Raw genomic sequence first — 15,988 nt, 5'->3', positions numbered from 1 at the left:
AATACATCAAACAAAAATTTGGATAAAGCCATTTTGTTCAGCTTAGTTGATTTTCAAATAGAAAGTATATTTTTGAGGAAGACACTCCCCCACAGTCCTCAGGGCAAGGATTTAAAGTTATACCCTGGGGGCATATAAGGTTTTTATAGAAGGCGTTGTCGTAGAAACTTCAAAAAAGGCTCATTCGATTGGAAATTCAAAGAAATAGTGCCCTTTTTAATAGTCAAAAGTGACTGGAGGGCAACTAACCCCCCCCCCCCCCCAGGCCCATCATTACCCCAAACACATCCAATCAAAATTTTGAGATAGCCATTTTGTTCAGCGTAGTTGATTTCCAAATAGAAAATATGCTTTTGAAGAGGACATCCCCCACAACCCTCAGGGCAAAGGTTTTAAGTTATGCCCCGGGGCATATAAGGTTTTTACAGAAGGCGTTGTCGTAGAAACTTCAAAAAAGGCCCATTCGATTAGAAATTCACAGGGCTCGTACCCTTTTTAATAGTCGAAAGTGATTGGAGGGTAACTAGCCCCCCCACGCCCATAATTCCCCCAAGCACATCCAATCAAAATTTTGAGATAGCCATTTTGTTCAGCGTAATTGATTTCCAGACAGAACATATGTTTTTGAGGAGGACACTCCCCTACAACCCTCACGGCAAGAGTTGTAAGTTATGCCCTGGGGGCATAAGAGGTTTTTATAGAAGACGTTGTCATGGAAAATTCAAAAAAGCTCATTAAATTGGAAATCCAAAGGACTAGTGCCCTTTTTAATAGGCGAAAGTAATTGGAAGGCAACTAGCCCTCCCGCCACGCCCATAATTCCCCCAAGCACAACCAATAAAAATTTTAAGATAGCCAATTTGTTAAGAGTAGTTGATTTCCTGATAGAAAGTATTTTTTTTAGTAAAACACTCCCCCACAACTCTTTGGGCATGGGTTTTAAGTTATACACTGGTGGCATATAAGGTTTCTATAGAAGGTGTTATTGGAAAAGCATCAAAAAAGGCTCATTCGATTGGAAATGCAAAGGGCTAGTGCCTTTTTTAATGGTCGAAAGTTATTGGAGGGCAACTAGCCCCCCCACGCCCATCACTCCCCCAAACACATCCAATCAAAATTTTGAGACAGCCATTTTATTAAACGTAGTTTTAAGTTCTGGAAATTAAGTCTTTGAGGATGACAACTCCCCCACAGTCCTCAGGGCAAGGGTTGTAAGTTATGCCCTGGGGGTATATAAGGTATGACAACATTGTCGTATAAACTTCAGAGAGGGCTCATTTGACTGGAAATTGAAAGTTCTAGTTCACTTTTTAAGCGTCAAAAGACATTGAAGGGTAACCAGATTATTCTCCCCTAAACCCTATTTTCCCAAATGCATCCAGTAAAAATTTTAAGTATTTTGTTAAAAATAGTTCAAAGATCATATAACAAAAATTCCAGTGTTGACACAACCCACCAGGGCCCGGGGGTAGATGTTGTAAGTTATGGTCTGGGGGCATATATGGGTCTTATGGAAGGGATGCTCGTATTAACTTCAAAGAGGGATCATTTGATTGGAAATTGAAAGTTCTAGTTCCCTTTTTAAGAGTCAAAACAGATTGGAGGGCACCTAGCCCCCCCCCCTCCACACCTTTTTCCTTCAAACCCATCCGATAAGAACTTTGTGATAGCTTTTTTTAAAATAGTTAAAAGACCATATAACGAAAAATCAGGGGTCAACACAGCCCCTCAGGGCCCGAGGTCAGGTGTTGTAAGTTATTCCCTTGGGGAATATATGGTTCTTATTGAAGGGATACTCGTAAAAAATTCAAAAATGGCTCATTTGATTGGAAATTGAAAGGTCCTTTTAAGTTTTTTGAGTCAAAAGATATTGGAGGGCAACTAGCCCCCCCACGCCCTTTTTCCCCAAATGCATCCAATAAAAATTTTGGGATAAGCATTAAGTTAAAAATTTCTCAAAAGTCGGGTAACAAAAACTCAAGTGTCGTCACAACCCCCCAGGGCTCCGGGGCAGGCGTTGTAAGTTAAGCCCTGGGGCATATATTGTTCGTATGAAAGGGATGCTCGTATAAACTTCAGAGAGGGCTCATTCGATTGGTTATTGAAAATTCGAGATCACTTTTTAATAGTCAAAAGAGATCCGAGGGCAGCTATCCCCCAACCCATCTGATGAAAATTTTGAGATAGACATTTTGTTAAAAAAGCTTCAAAGGTCGGGTAAGAAAAAATCCGGTGTCAATCGAACCCCCTATGACACAAGGGAAAGCGTTCTAAGTTATGCCCTAAGGGCATGTATGGTTCTTGTGAAAGGGATTCTCGTATACACTTCATAGAGAGCTCATTTGATTGGAAATTGAAAGTTCTAGTTCACTTCTTAAGAGTAAAGAGAGTTAAACTAGGTCCCCCCACGCTCTCTTTTCCCCAAACCCGTCCCCTACAAATTTTGAGATAGCCAGTGTTTTGGGAATTGTTCAAAAATTAGATGACAAAAACATCCCCCAGAGCCCACGGGATAGGCGTTGTAAGGGTTGTCCTGGGGGCGTATATGGTTCTTATGAAAGGGATGCTCGTATAAACTTCAGAGGGGGCTCAATCTATTGAAATTTGAAAGTTCTAGTTACATTTTTAAGAGTCAAAAGATATCCGAGGGCAACTAGCCCCCCCCCCCCACACCCTTTTTTCCCCGAGCCCATCCGATAAAATTTTTATAATAGCCATTTCATTAAAAATAGTTCAAATGTCAGATAAGAAAAATTCCTGTGTCGACGGAACCAGCCAGGGCCCGGAGGCAGGCGTTATGAGTCATGAAAACTATATGCGTCTGAAAACTGAAAACTATATGCGCCTTGAACAGTATTGGAAAGTATAAACAACATCAAATTGAATATTTGATGAATAATAATATTAATTGTTGAAAGATCTATCAGTTCAAGAATTTATTTCACTGTAATTGTATTTTTATTTCAATACTGTAAGAACTGGAAAAGAAAATATTTGTAATATAATCCGTTTTCAGTTAAGGGCCAATGACGCAGTAGGCTTTTGGTTTTTTTTTACAGTTAGGAAAGGAAGCGGTATCCAATCACTTGTCTATAGGGAAACTTTATTCGTCTTTAACAACTTTAAAAAGAGCTAATAAATTAAACTGAATATTTTATGTATAATGATGTTAATTGCTGAAAGCTCATCAGTTCAAAATTTTACTATATTTTTAATGGTTTTTGTTCGTTTCAAGCTTGATTTGCATATTCAATTTAAGTTTTACTCGTTTTAAGATTTATTTACTAATTTACATTAATATCTATTGTATGTATGTTTGCATTGATTGTTTATTTAATTTCTCTTCGTTTTAAGTTTCATTTATACTTCAATAGGAATTTTTTTTTTAATTTTAAGCTTGATATTCATATTCAATCTAAGCATTACTCGCTTTAAGATCTATTTATTCATTTATATTATTACTTGTTAGTCAGGGAGCCACTCACCAAAAATGTGACAGGGGGTGATCAGTGAGCAGCAGAAGGTTTGACAACGGAATATGGGGTAATCGATAGCGCTAATTACGAATATGGGCGTTATATACTTGGCCGGGGGGTGCTAGTCTTTGAACTTCGAAAAAATCATTTTTTTTTTGCTGTTAGAAAGTATGCTTCGCAAAATCTTTCAACAATGATCACGCAGCCTATGGTAATTAATGCCGCTGATTATGAGTGTCATCGCTATACAGTTGGGCTCATCGCTGATGACCTTGAAACTTGCAATTTTATTGTCATTCGTCAAAAAAAACAACAACAAAAAAAAAACGCTCTAATATTCAAGCATTTGGCGAGTAATTGATAGTTATACTTTGAAACTGCACAGTATACTCATTAGTACATACATGAACTCAGAAATTTACGCACATGACCTTGAAGATAAGTATATTTACATGCCTGAGTGAAATTACTTATAACATGAATAAAAAAGACTGGCATGCTCTTCTGATAACAACTGCTGACTATTTCGTGTAATGCACTTATTAACAAACAAAATTTAGAAGATAATAGCTCAGCATACCAAACTTATCCATCTCCGAATTATAGCCAGAAGAAGCACTCATACACCCCCCCCCTCACAGCCACAACGTAAGTCGCAGGGTCTAAGGCAAGATACTAGCTAATCTTTGATCTTGAAGATAAATCTTTTCATCCCTAAGTGAAATTACTAGTAATATGAGCAAAAAAGACTGGTATGCTCTTCTGATAGCAACTACTAACTATTTCGTGTAATGCACTTATTAACAAACAAACTTTATAAGATAATAGCTCAGCATATGAAACTTATCCATCTGAGTCCGAATTATAGCTAGAAGAAACATTCATACATTCCCCCCCCCCACACCCAAAAAGTAAGTCGCATGGTCTATTTCCCGCAAATGAAGTGTTTAGGTACATGACCTTGAAGCTAATGCCTAAGGGAAATTACTAATAATATGAGCAAAAAAGACTCGAATGCTCTTCTAATTGCAACAGCTAACTAATTCATGTAATGTACTTATTAACAAGAAAATTTTAAAAGATACTAGCTCAGCATATCAAATTTTTCCATCTGAGTCTGAATTATAGATAGAAGAAACTTTAAAACCTATAGAACTAAAAGAATTAAGTATAGAGCATAGAAGAAGCATTCAAACATTTCCCACCACAGCCAGAAAGTAAATCACAAGGTCGAGTTCCCGCAAATGGACAATTTTTTGTACAGCCCTTGCACGAGCAGTACTCAGGGGCTACACCATCTGGGAATGCCTTAAGGGTGAACACAACTGGCCTAACCTCACCATCCGGAAATGTCCAGCCAAACTGTAGGGGATCTAGAAACTGCGGCTTTGGTCGGTTCGCTTGTAAAGAAATGTCCAACTGGAGGTAAACGCGCTTAGCATGGCACTCAAAGGCAGCGTCAGATGGTGGCAAATAATTAATCTCCCACTTTAGAGTGTATAAATGTGCTCGCAAATCATCAAGAGAGGTAAAGAGGTGTGGATCTTTACCGTATGTGGCGACGATGACTTTTTTTGCAAATACAAAGAAAACTTTCTTGAAAAGAAGGATCGATCTTTTACCTCTCTATCTCTTTCACAAGCAAAGCAATCTGTTCCTGCAGTCCCCATTTCTCGACAGCCTTAGCCACCACTCTTTTTCCTTTAGAGAACATAAAACCAACTGTATCACAGCCCGAAAGCGTATGAGGAAGGCAGATTGATAAAACTAGATAGTTTGGCGAATTCCTGCAAAGTTGGTGTATAGGCACTGAGTATTTACGAAATCGGACAAAACATTCCGTTTTCCAAAATTTGAGTGGTATCCAAGGAATAGCTTATAATGATATAGCAAAAGGACAACAATATCTGTGTCATTCGCATCGACATACACAATATCGATACCCCTCTTCAAAAAGTCCAACGTGTGCAACACAACTCTAGTATCCGGTTCTTCTAGTATCCGCCTCCGCCTCTTATCACAGTTGAATCTGAGCAGTCACTATCAGCATCATCTGAATCAATGAGAATAGCACTGTATTCGAATTCTTTAATCATTGCCTTCACTTGTACAGCCATAGCACCAGGAGAAACTGTTCTTTTTAGATGGTAAAATGTGCCTTTTTGAGGATCAACAAACTTGATAAGCTGGCTTCCAAAATATCTGTCCAAATTTCTCTTAAGCCAAAGCAGTTTATGCTTCTGCCAAACAAGTCCATTTTCAATTAAAACCTTTCTGATCTTTTCGTTCAAATCTGAAATGTGGTAGATTCATCCTTCCCTGAACCTGGACTCAATCCCCTCTAGGAACTGGTTGAATAGTATTTTATTCAAATCAGGCACATCATCACATTTTGGCTTTGTAGCCATAAATTAGTCAATGCACTTTTTGTTGTAATTTGCCTCAGCTGCCATTAGATCAATCCCACTAACTCTGCTGAATACTTCTGGCAGTGTCCTCCAAAGGAGATTTGCTTTCAGGACAATAGCTTCATTGCGAGAAAAGTTTTCAACGTTAATCAGCTTAAGAGAGGCTTTTTTTACCACTCCCTGTCTTAGAGCAAAACAAGCAACAAGTTTTGTACGAGAAAGAAACAGCTGCAGGCTCTGAACGAGCATTTTTTCTATATGTATAAGTATTTTATATCTCATGATTCTAGCCAGATTCTATCGCTTCGATGGAGTTTTTCTATTGAGCTAAGTCACGAAGATCTACCGCCGGGACAGGCGCGTTCGTGATGGATAAAAAATGTACATTATGCAGGCAAATTTCCAAGACTGATCAAGATTATTCCAAAAACGCTATAAATTATGTTATCTTTTTCGTCGATTTTTAGGGATTAAAACTGAACGGCAAAAGATAAGACAATTTTGAATAAAGAATATTGAGCATTATTCAATATCCTTTGATTTGAGCTATAGCTAAGTAATTTTGGAGCGGTTTTGAATTTTTTATTCATTTTAAGGGAATTTTTGTTAGTGGAGATCGATTTTTAGGGAATTTGAAGAAATGGGGATGTTGCACCCACTTGTCGACTATATAAGGTTAATTTTCGTATTCAGCATGGTCGATTACTTCAGACTGCTTTCTCAAACCTTCTGCTGCTTGCTGACCCTGACTATGTTGTATGTTTGTGCTATGATTGTTTGCTTGATGTCTGTTGGTTTCAGGTTTAATCTATTCTTTTAATAGAAACTCTTTGTAGTGTTGGGTTTTTCCTTTATCAGACTTTGTTTTATGTTGATGTTAATCTTAGAATAGATTTTAATTTTATTTGAAAATCTAAATTTTCGAAAAGTTTTTTTTAAATTAATATGTTAAAGGGATCAAAGTTATATGGTATGCCATATAATCAGGGCTTCCACCCGACTGAAATTCAGTTTACTAAAATACGAAACTTTTTTTTCTTAATTTTACTAACTTTTCTAAAGTAACTAAATTTTTAGTTCCCAGATTTTTTTGGGTTTCTTCTGTCATAGAATGATTGAAAATTACGGAAACATATAAATTCAAAAATCTTTTTTTTTCGGATTAGGTAGATATACGGTTGGATAGGCTTTATATTCCACATGAGGTGCATGCAAGACGTCAAACAATAGTCTGGAAGTCTGGATTCTAGAAATTCTTTTGGCGAAGCCTGGCTTTAAATTTATCAATAGTCTTCAGGTCATGGAATTCAGATATATTGAAAAAGTAAAAAAAAAAAAAATCAACAAACAAATAGTTACAACTCATATTCACAAAGTAATTAAGGCGAGGGAGTGCTTAGAATCTAACGGCTCGCTTTTTACGCTAAAGTTCGACTCTGTCTCTACAACTTTATTTCTTAAAACAATAAAAAACTTTAGTGTAAAGAGCATGGCGTTGAGGAGGGGACAGCCCCTTTCATATACGGAATAATTTCTGTTCGTTTAAAGTTTTAATGTTGCTCATTATTCTCAGTTAAAAAAACTTGTTTTTTTAATTTAATTTCTGAACGTTTTTGAATTAATGCAGCTTTGATTTTGGCTCACCGTATATGAATAATTAAAACCAAATTTGCATATTAATTTTACTTTTTTTTGGCTAAATGGCTTTCTCGAGATTTTGTTCTGACGTATCTTACGAATTAAATTACGTAACGAATTTCTATGTTTGTTTGTCTTTTTTACGTATATTAGGGAGTTTGCCCCCTAGTCAATACCTCGCTCTTTACGCTAAAGTTCAAAATTTGTTCGAATCACAAACCCCTGAATCAAACTCTTTTGAAAGTACTAAAAAAACTTTACCGTAAAGGGCGAGGTATTGACTAGGGGACGAACTCCTCATATACATAATAGTTTCTGTTCGTTTTAATTTTTAATGTTGCTCCTTACTTTCAGTTGAAAAACTTGTTTTTTTTATTTAATTTCTGATCATTTTTTTTAATTAATGATGTGAAATCCGGTGCCCCCTTCATAGAAATGTCCCTTCTCCCAAGGAAACATCCTCCATGGAAAGATCCTCAAACGTAACCTCCTCCTCCGACCCCCCCCCCACCAGAAAAAAAATCCCTCCTGAAACGTCTGTATACTTCCCAATGACCAATACTATATGTAAGCAATGGACAAAGTTCACAACTTGCAGCCCTTCCCCCGGGAACTCTGGGGGATTAAGTCATCCTCAAAGACATATTTATCAAATTTTCGACTACGCTGAACAAAATGGCTATTTCAAAATTTTGATTGGGTGACTTCGGGAAAAAAAGGAGCGTGGGAGGGGCCTAGTTGCCCTCCAATTTTTTTGGTCACTTAAAAAGGGCTCTAGAACCTTTAGTTTCCATTCGGATGAGCCCTCTCACGATATTCTAGGACTACTGGATTGACGCGATCACCCCTGAAAAAAAAAAAAAAAAAAAAAAAAAAAAAAAAAAAAAAAACCGTATCCGTAAGCTTTCTTATGGCAAAAAAAAAAAAAATTCAACATTTTTGTAGATAGGAGCTTGAAATTTCTATAGTGGGGTTCTCTGATATGCTGAATCTGAAGGTGCGATTTTCATTAAAGTTTTATGACTTTTAGGGGTTGTTTCCCTTTTTTTCGGAAATAAGGCACACTTTCTCAGGCGCGTAACTTTTGATGAGTAGGGCTACCTTAATTGAACTTATATATTTGAAATCAGCATAAAAATTTGATTCTATTGATGTATCCATTTGTATCAAAATTCCGGTTTTTAGAGTTTCGGTTACTATTGAGCCGGGTCACATCTTACTTACAGTTTGTAACCACGAACTGTTTTATTACCACTAACATCAATCATGAAGCTAAAAAAATATACTGGGAACCTTTAATTAGAGTTAACAGGGTTTTATTCAGAGTTTTCAGAGTTTTCAGGAATTTCAGGGTTTAATCAGGGTTTAACTTTTGGATTTAGAATCGGTCTTGAATTGTGCTTCCTTCAAAACGTTTTAAAAGTATTATTCTCAAATGGTTCTGCTAGAACGTAAGGGACCTGTTTATCACTATGTGGGCTAACGTCTACAAATTGAGGAGGGAGGATGTAGGCTAGTCCTCATCAAGGCTTGTTAAAACCCTTTAAGTGAGTTTGGAAAGTTTTAAAAGAAGTGATTTCAGGAGATCTGTAAGTCAACTCAAGATGCAAAGTCGACACCGACTAAGCCCTTCAATTAAAAAGTGTTCACTTTCATAGGATTTGCTTAGGTTACAAAATGCGATCGCCGCCGTCTCTCTGCGACCGCTAGGAACGGAAATCGCTTAACATTGTGGTGGGTCGCCTCTTTAAAGAGGCACAAGTGTGCCTCCTTGAAAGTGTTCACTTTCATAGGATGCTCTGCACTCTGCTTAAGCAAAGAGTGGTCTTTAATCCCCAAAGTAACTCTAGGTGTGTTTTTAGAGCAAGCGCTTATAGACTAAATAGACTAATAAACTTATAGACGTTTATAGACTTATAGACTAAAGAACTTTTTGCAGACCTTAAAGTACTTTTTATTAGAGTTAAATTCTTTTTTTGTATGAATTGTCTTTCAATCCTCTGTTTTGAAAGGTGATACCAAGAGCATTTTCAGTGGGTCTTCTTGGCCCACAGTGCATTTTACGCAAATTTCAGTTGTACTTTATAATCGTTCAACCATTGTAAATTAGTAATTCTAAATGGATTTTTAAGTACCATCTCCAGACTGCTTCCATCTGCAGATGGTACCATCTCCAGACTGCTCCTCCTGCTGGTAGGCTTTAACGACCGAACACTGAAATAAAATCGAATACTGAAATAAGGTCGCTTGAATTGGTTAACTGGAATGTTTCAAATTTTAGAAAATTTGGAAAATATAAACATATAAATATAAACAAATGACAATATAAATATATAGGCCTACATAAAAACAAATGACAATATAAATATAAACAAATGACTTGAAATAGCTTAAGAAGGTGCAGCTATAAGAAATTTTTAGACCACAATGCCTTGCCATTAGCATAATTTTAACATGTGAAAATATAGTGAAAACGGGTATAATATTTTCAAAAAAGCAGTGGACAAAAAAGCAACAAATTTTAAATAATATAGAAATCCAAACATTTTGACTATCAACGAAAAAAAAGCAATATAAATTAAGCTAAATCCAGCAATTCTATACTTTCACACATCCTACCTGTTTACCTACCCCAGGTTTCTGCAAGCACCCATTTACAGCTTGGTCTGACTCTGGCACTGACCTCCGTTCCAAACCAAATAACTAGCAGCACCAGGACCAAACCATCACGTAAACTTCACGTAAAATATGATTTCAAATTGCACGGACAGTCGTTAAGCCCGTAAACCCACGTGGTTAGCGTGCTAACCCCTCGACTGGGACTGTTTTTGTTGTTATATTTCTGTTAAACGGATACTATTAATAAAAGCTATTCCTCAGAAAACAAACAGATGCCTGTTATACATATTCCAAAAATGCTGCAGCCCTATCTTCGTGTACCTCCAGTGTTTGTTATACTACTAGCTCTTAACTAATGCTCTAGCTAAAGATCTATCAAGTATATTTTCCTGCTGTGAAAGTTTTGGGGAAATAACCCACTTCCTGTTTAATTTGTCTATCTACTGTTGTTCAACACGATACAAAAAAGCATGGCAAGATTATAATCTTATATAATTTTAATAGGTCTTCGTGTCAGATAGACCATTCTACCGTCATCGTGGCTTAATGGTTGACACTTCAAGGAACTTCATTCGGCTCGGAGATCTTTACAGGACTGTGGATGGAATGAGCTACAACAAACTAAACACCCTCCATCTTCACCTGACTGATGCCCATAGTTTTCCTTTCGACTCCCCGTCAGTGCCACAAATGGCTATGTATGGTGCTTACTCTGAACGAAAAAAGTACACGGTTGCAGAGCTCAAAGTAAGCAAAATATTTAAGTTTTTTTTAATTACCTACAAATTGTTACGTCTCTCTCTCAGAGGAATCCATTGGGGGAAGGGAGAGGGCTTGCGTGCATCCACCCTTCAAATTGTTCCCCACCCTAAATATTTGTTTTCTGTTTATTCATGAAGTACAAAATTTTTTCCGAGTTTTTGTTAAAAAAGTACTGCTTTCTGCTTTTCTCTCTGCTTCTCTCATATTCTTTCTGTGTATTCCTCTCTACATCTCTCTTTTTCTCTCCTCCTCTTTAGTTCTCTTTCTCTCTCTCCCATTTTGTTTTCATTTCTTTCTAGTTAGAGAAAGAGGCAGAGTGATATAGAAAAAATTCATTTTGTGTCATGCATTAACAATTTTTCTGTGTACAATATGTGAGAAATTTTGCTTTCTTTTTAGGCTTTAAATGAGTACGCCAATACACGAGGAATCAGAATAGTTCCTGAATTAGATGGGCCAGCTCATTCAGCCTATGGCTGGCAGTGGGGACCAGAATATGGACTCGGAGATCTGGCCCTGTGTGTAAATCGACCAAACAGGCAAGTTACAAATACGTTTGCTGCCTATATTATCAATGTACCTTATGTATTAGTTTTTTCTAGGGGCCATAAATGACACTTTTTTAAGTGTCAAATTACAAATAGTATTATTCAGTTAAAATTGATTAACAACCTACAAGGAAGAACATGAAATTTTAATTTGATGCTATGGGGATAGGAAAATTTAAATGGGAGATTCCTCTGTGAATGTAGATGGTAATCCCAGAGTTTTTAATTTGGCTCAATAAAATATCAGGTTCACCTAAAAAAAAAAAAAAAAAAAAAAAAAAAAAAAAAAAACATTGTCGCAGCCTCAGGTACAGCTGTATAGTTACCCAGCTATCGCTCACCTATATGTGCTCTAGCAATTTTTGGACCTGTTCCATTCATCAGTTTCAATTCAGGTTATTCGGCTTATGGTTACCCGTAGAAACCACAATACGGACCTTCAGATTTCGCTCTGCGTGTAGTGACAGAACAGAGGAGTAGGCCTACACTGCTAATCCAAAGGTTAGAACAATCCAAAGGTAATGAACCAGCTGTTAAATACTGCAAAATCATCAATGGTTCGCAATAAAAAAGAAAACTGCAATTGTAAGATGAAGAAGAATAAAATGATCATGTGAGAGTTCCAGGTTTCAAAATGAGCCGAAACAAATTGGATTATCACTTTGAACAATTTCTATTTTATCAAATAGCAATTAAAAAAAAATATTGGAAGAGAATGGATTGTGGTAACCAGTTCCTAAATATATTACGGCATTCATTTCGTTTATGAAGTACAAATCCTAGTTTTATCAGCTATTTTTTGGGAATCGCCATCGAGGTCTATTACGCTTGAGAGTTTTTTTTTTGGGGGGGGGAGGAGTCTATTGGTCTTGTTCTTTCTCAGTTTATTCAACAGCCTAAGTCCTTCTTTAATTATTCTAAGTTGACTAGATGATTAAATCATAAAAAAAACAGCGCCGAATACCTAACCAACCTCTGAAGGCCCTGCGGAGAAATTTACTAGGAGAGGAGTTTTCAATTTTTTAACCTTGGGGAAGGGTAAGACCTCCACTAAGATCAAAACATAATTAAATAAACATCTGGACAGGGTTATTTACCCGAAAAAGGGACAAAGACCCTCATGTCATTCTCGTTCCCCTTGTAAAATTATATCCTAATTTTCAGGTTTCAGTCTCCCCTGTACAGAAAATCACGTAAAATATGCACTTCTTAGTTGTTCACTGGCTTGAAAATACATTTACGAAAGCTGAATACGGAAGCTGAACCCGTCACAAAAAGTTTTAAGCCCTCCTCTCACTCTCTCCTGAAAAGTCAATCAGGGTCTTGGTCCTCAAAAGAAGTACTTTAATAATGTTCCAGATTATTAAAATAAAAATCTTCCTCCTCAATTATTATCTTATTTTAATTGTAATAATTCTGAAGGTCTCTGTCTCCGTTCATCCAACCGTTCCTTCATTGTCCCCAAGTGTGTCTCTAGTTCCGCCCAGCGATCCCCCATTTATAAATCTATAGTTTAATGGAATATAATACCGTCCAGTGTCTAGCTATCCACAAGTTCTTGCACGTTGTATAACAATGTTACTAAACTTTGATATTAAGATTCCCTAAATTTTTAATCAATTTGCTTTAATTACTAGTGCTTTCTCTCTTTTTTTTCTTTGTTTCTTTTTTACTCTCTTCTTCACTTTCCCTTTTTGTTGTTATGGTCCTCAACAAGTTCGCTTCCAGGATCTTTATTATTATTGGTGTTATGTTTTACTTTTATTCGATTAAATTAAATTGAATTGATCCCTGAAAGTTTAAATATATTTTCTTTATTTTAGCTTCTATTTTTGATTATGATAATTTTGATTAATTGATAATGCTAATTTCGCTAAAAATTTTGACTTTTCGTAAATTGTGTGGTTGTGAATTGATTCGCACTATCAACTATATTGAATTGCGATTTCCATAAGTTGCGCAGGTTGCCTAATTCTTTGCCTTTATTCTTGCCTTTATTCTTTTCGCCAATATATTTATGGTTAAAATTACGCTAAATTTTGTAAAAGTGATTTTGTCTATTCATGAAACATTTATAGAAATAACCCCGAGTTTTTTTCCCACCAATCTTACGCAACCTACGAATAGTACTTGCTTTATACCTCAGGAGAGTAGAAACTAAAAAAACATAAGCCCTGGGAACGTGAAACCCTGAAAAGTTACTAGATCTTAAAGAATGTAATATTTTCCTTTTTAAGTATAGGTTGTTAAGTTGAACTTACAAGTCTAAAAAGGAAGAGAATTTTTCTCTATATTCTCCCTAGATCTTTCCTAGTTTTTTTTTTTAATTAGATTTTAAATTTTTATATAATTATTGATTCTACTTTAATTTAATCATTAATTAAAACTTCTAGTTTTGATTCTTTAATCTGTGTTAATTTAATTTTTGATTTTTTAAAATTTTATTTATTTAATGTTTTTAAATTTGGTTTGATTAAATTTTTTAAATTTAAGTGTTAATTTTTATTTAATTTTTAATTTTAATGTAATTTAGTTTCATGGTTGGAATTAATTTTGTAGGCTGACCCATTTGACTTTTAGATTATTTTTCAAAATGATTATTTGGACCAGAATAAGAACTAACAGTTTTCCGGAGGGGGAGGAGCTAAAAGTGGGGGAAAATACTTTTTCTAATCGGTACTGAAGATGGTGTCCAATTCGGAAAATAACAAGAAGTTGGTGGATTACCCCCTCACAAGCTCTACCTAATAGGATCTTTGCTTTAATTAAACTTATACGAATACAAAAGCTATTTACTTTTGCATTTTTCAAACAGTTCGTGGTAACGAACTGTAAGTAAGGAGCGACACGGCTCAATGGTAACCGAAACTCTAGAAAATCGTATTTTGATGCAAATAGATACATTAAAAGAACCAGATTTTAATGCTGATTTCAAATATATAAGTTTCATCAAGTTTAATCCTACCCATCAAAAGTTGAGCGCATGAGAAAATTTGGCTGATTTTCGAAAAAAAGGGGAAAGAGCCCCTAAAAGTTATAGAACCTTAATGAAAATCACACCATCGTATTCCGCGTATCAGAGAACCCTGCTGTAGAGGTTTCAAGCTCCTATCTACAAAAATGTGGAATTTTGCATTTTTTGCCAGGAGAAACATCACGGGTGCGTGTTTTTTTGTTTTTTTTCCCAGGGGTGATCTTGTCAACTCAGTGGTTCTAGAATGTCATAGGAGGGCTCATTAGAATATGAAATAAAAGTTCTAGTGTTCTTTTTAAGTGACAAAAAAAATAGAGGGCAAATAGGCCCCCTCCCACGCTCATTTGTTTCCCAAAGTCACCTGATCAAAATTTTGAGATAGCCATTTTGTTCAGCATGTTCGAAAATATTATAAGTTTGTCTTTTAGGATGACTTAATCCCCCGAAGTTCCCGGAGGGAGGTCTGAAAGTTTTGAACTTTACCCAATGTTAACATATAGTATTGGTTATTGGGAAGTATACAGACGTTTTCAGGGGAGATTTCTCCTGGTAGTGGGGGGGGGGGTGGTTCGGGGGTTTTCGGGAGGATATTTCCATGAAGTAAGTTTTCATGGGGGAAGGGACATTGCTATGAAGGGGACGCCGGACTTCCCAGCATTATTTAAAAAAAGATCAGAAATAAAATATAAAAAAACAAGTTTTTCAACTGCAACAGCAGCAACATCAAAACTTTAAACGAATAAAAAATATTGCGTATATGATTGTGTTCACCCCCTAGTCTATACCTCGCTCTTTCAGCTAAAGATTTTTTAGTACTACCATAAGAGCTATTTATTCTAATTAACGGCCTTTGTGATTAAGCGGTCATTTTTAAAGAATTGGAACAAAATTTGAACTTTCGCTTAAAGAGCGAGGTATTGACTAGAGGGCGAACCCCCTAATATACGTATTAAAAATATATGAGTATAGAAGTTCTTTACGTGAGTTAATTCGTATGTTACGTATATTTATTGCTAATAAAAACATTCGCAAATATAATTAAACAAGTTTCTAGAAAGCAATTTAACCAAATAAAAGTAAATTAATATGAAAATTGGGTTTTAATTATTCATTTACGGTGAACCAAGATCAAAACCTGCATTTATTCAAAAACGTTCAAAAATTAAATTAAAAAAACAAGTTTTTTTTAACTGAAAGTAAGGAGCGACATTAAAACTTAAAACGAACAGAAATTACTCCGTATATTACAGGGGCTGTACCCTTCTCAATATCTTGCTGTTTACGATAAATTTTTTTATTGTTAAAAAAAATAGACTTGTGAGAGAGTTAAAATTAATAATAAAGAGCGAGGTGGTGTGGAGGGGACATTCCCTTTCATATATGGCATAATTTATGTTAGTTTTAAGTTTTAATGTCGCTCCTTACTTTCAGTTAAAAAAACTTGCTTTTTTATTTAATTTTTATATTAAACAGCTTGTGGTAACGAACTGTAAGTAAGGAGCGACGCAGCTCAATAATAACTCTAAAAAACCGAATTTTGATATCAACAGATATATCAAAAGA

General features: G+C 35.8%; 1 protein-coding gene across 1 annotated transcript in view; it reads left to right on the top strand.

The window, feature by feature from the left end:
• LOC148944725 (chitooligosaccharidolytic beta-N-acetylglucosaminidase-like) overlaps window positions 1-15,988 on the top strand; it is a 66,669-nt gene that overhangs the window by 11,391 nt on the left and 39,290 nt on the right. The window contains exons 3-4 of the mRNA XM_089100183.1: window positions 10,646-10,888; window positions 11,303-11,442. Coding sequence (XP_088956309.1) covers window positions 10,646-10,888; window positions 11,303-11,442 — 383 coding nt within the window. The remainder of the gene's footprint in view (window positions 1-10,645; window positions 10,889-11,302; window positions 11,443-15,988) is intronic.

This window comes from Artemia sp. Qi Xiang Cuo, chromosome 14, assembly GCF_049724085.1.
Source record: "Artemia sp. Qi Xiang Cuo chromosome 14, ASM4972408v1, whole genome shotgun sequence".
In the NCBI taxonomy this organism is placed as follows: domain Eukaryota; kingdom Metazoa; phylum Arthropoda; class Branchiopoda; order Anostraca; family Artemiidae; genus Artemia; species Artemia sp. Qi Xiang Cuo.
The sequence above is the reverse complement of the archived record's forward strand: the minus strand, read 5'-3'. Positions and strand labels throughout refer to the sequence as shown.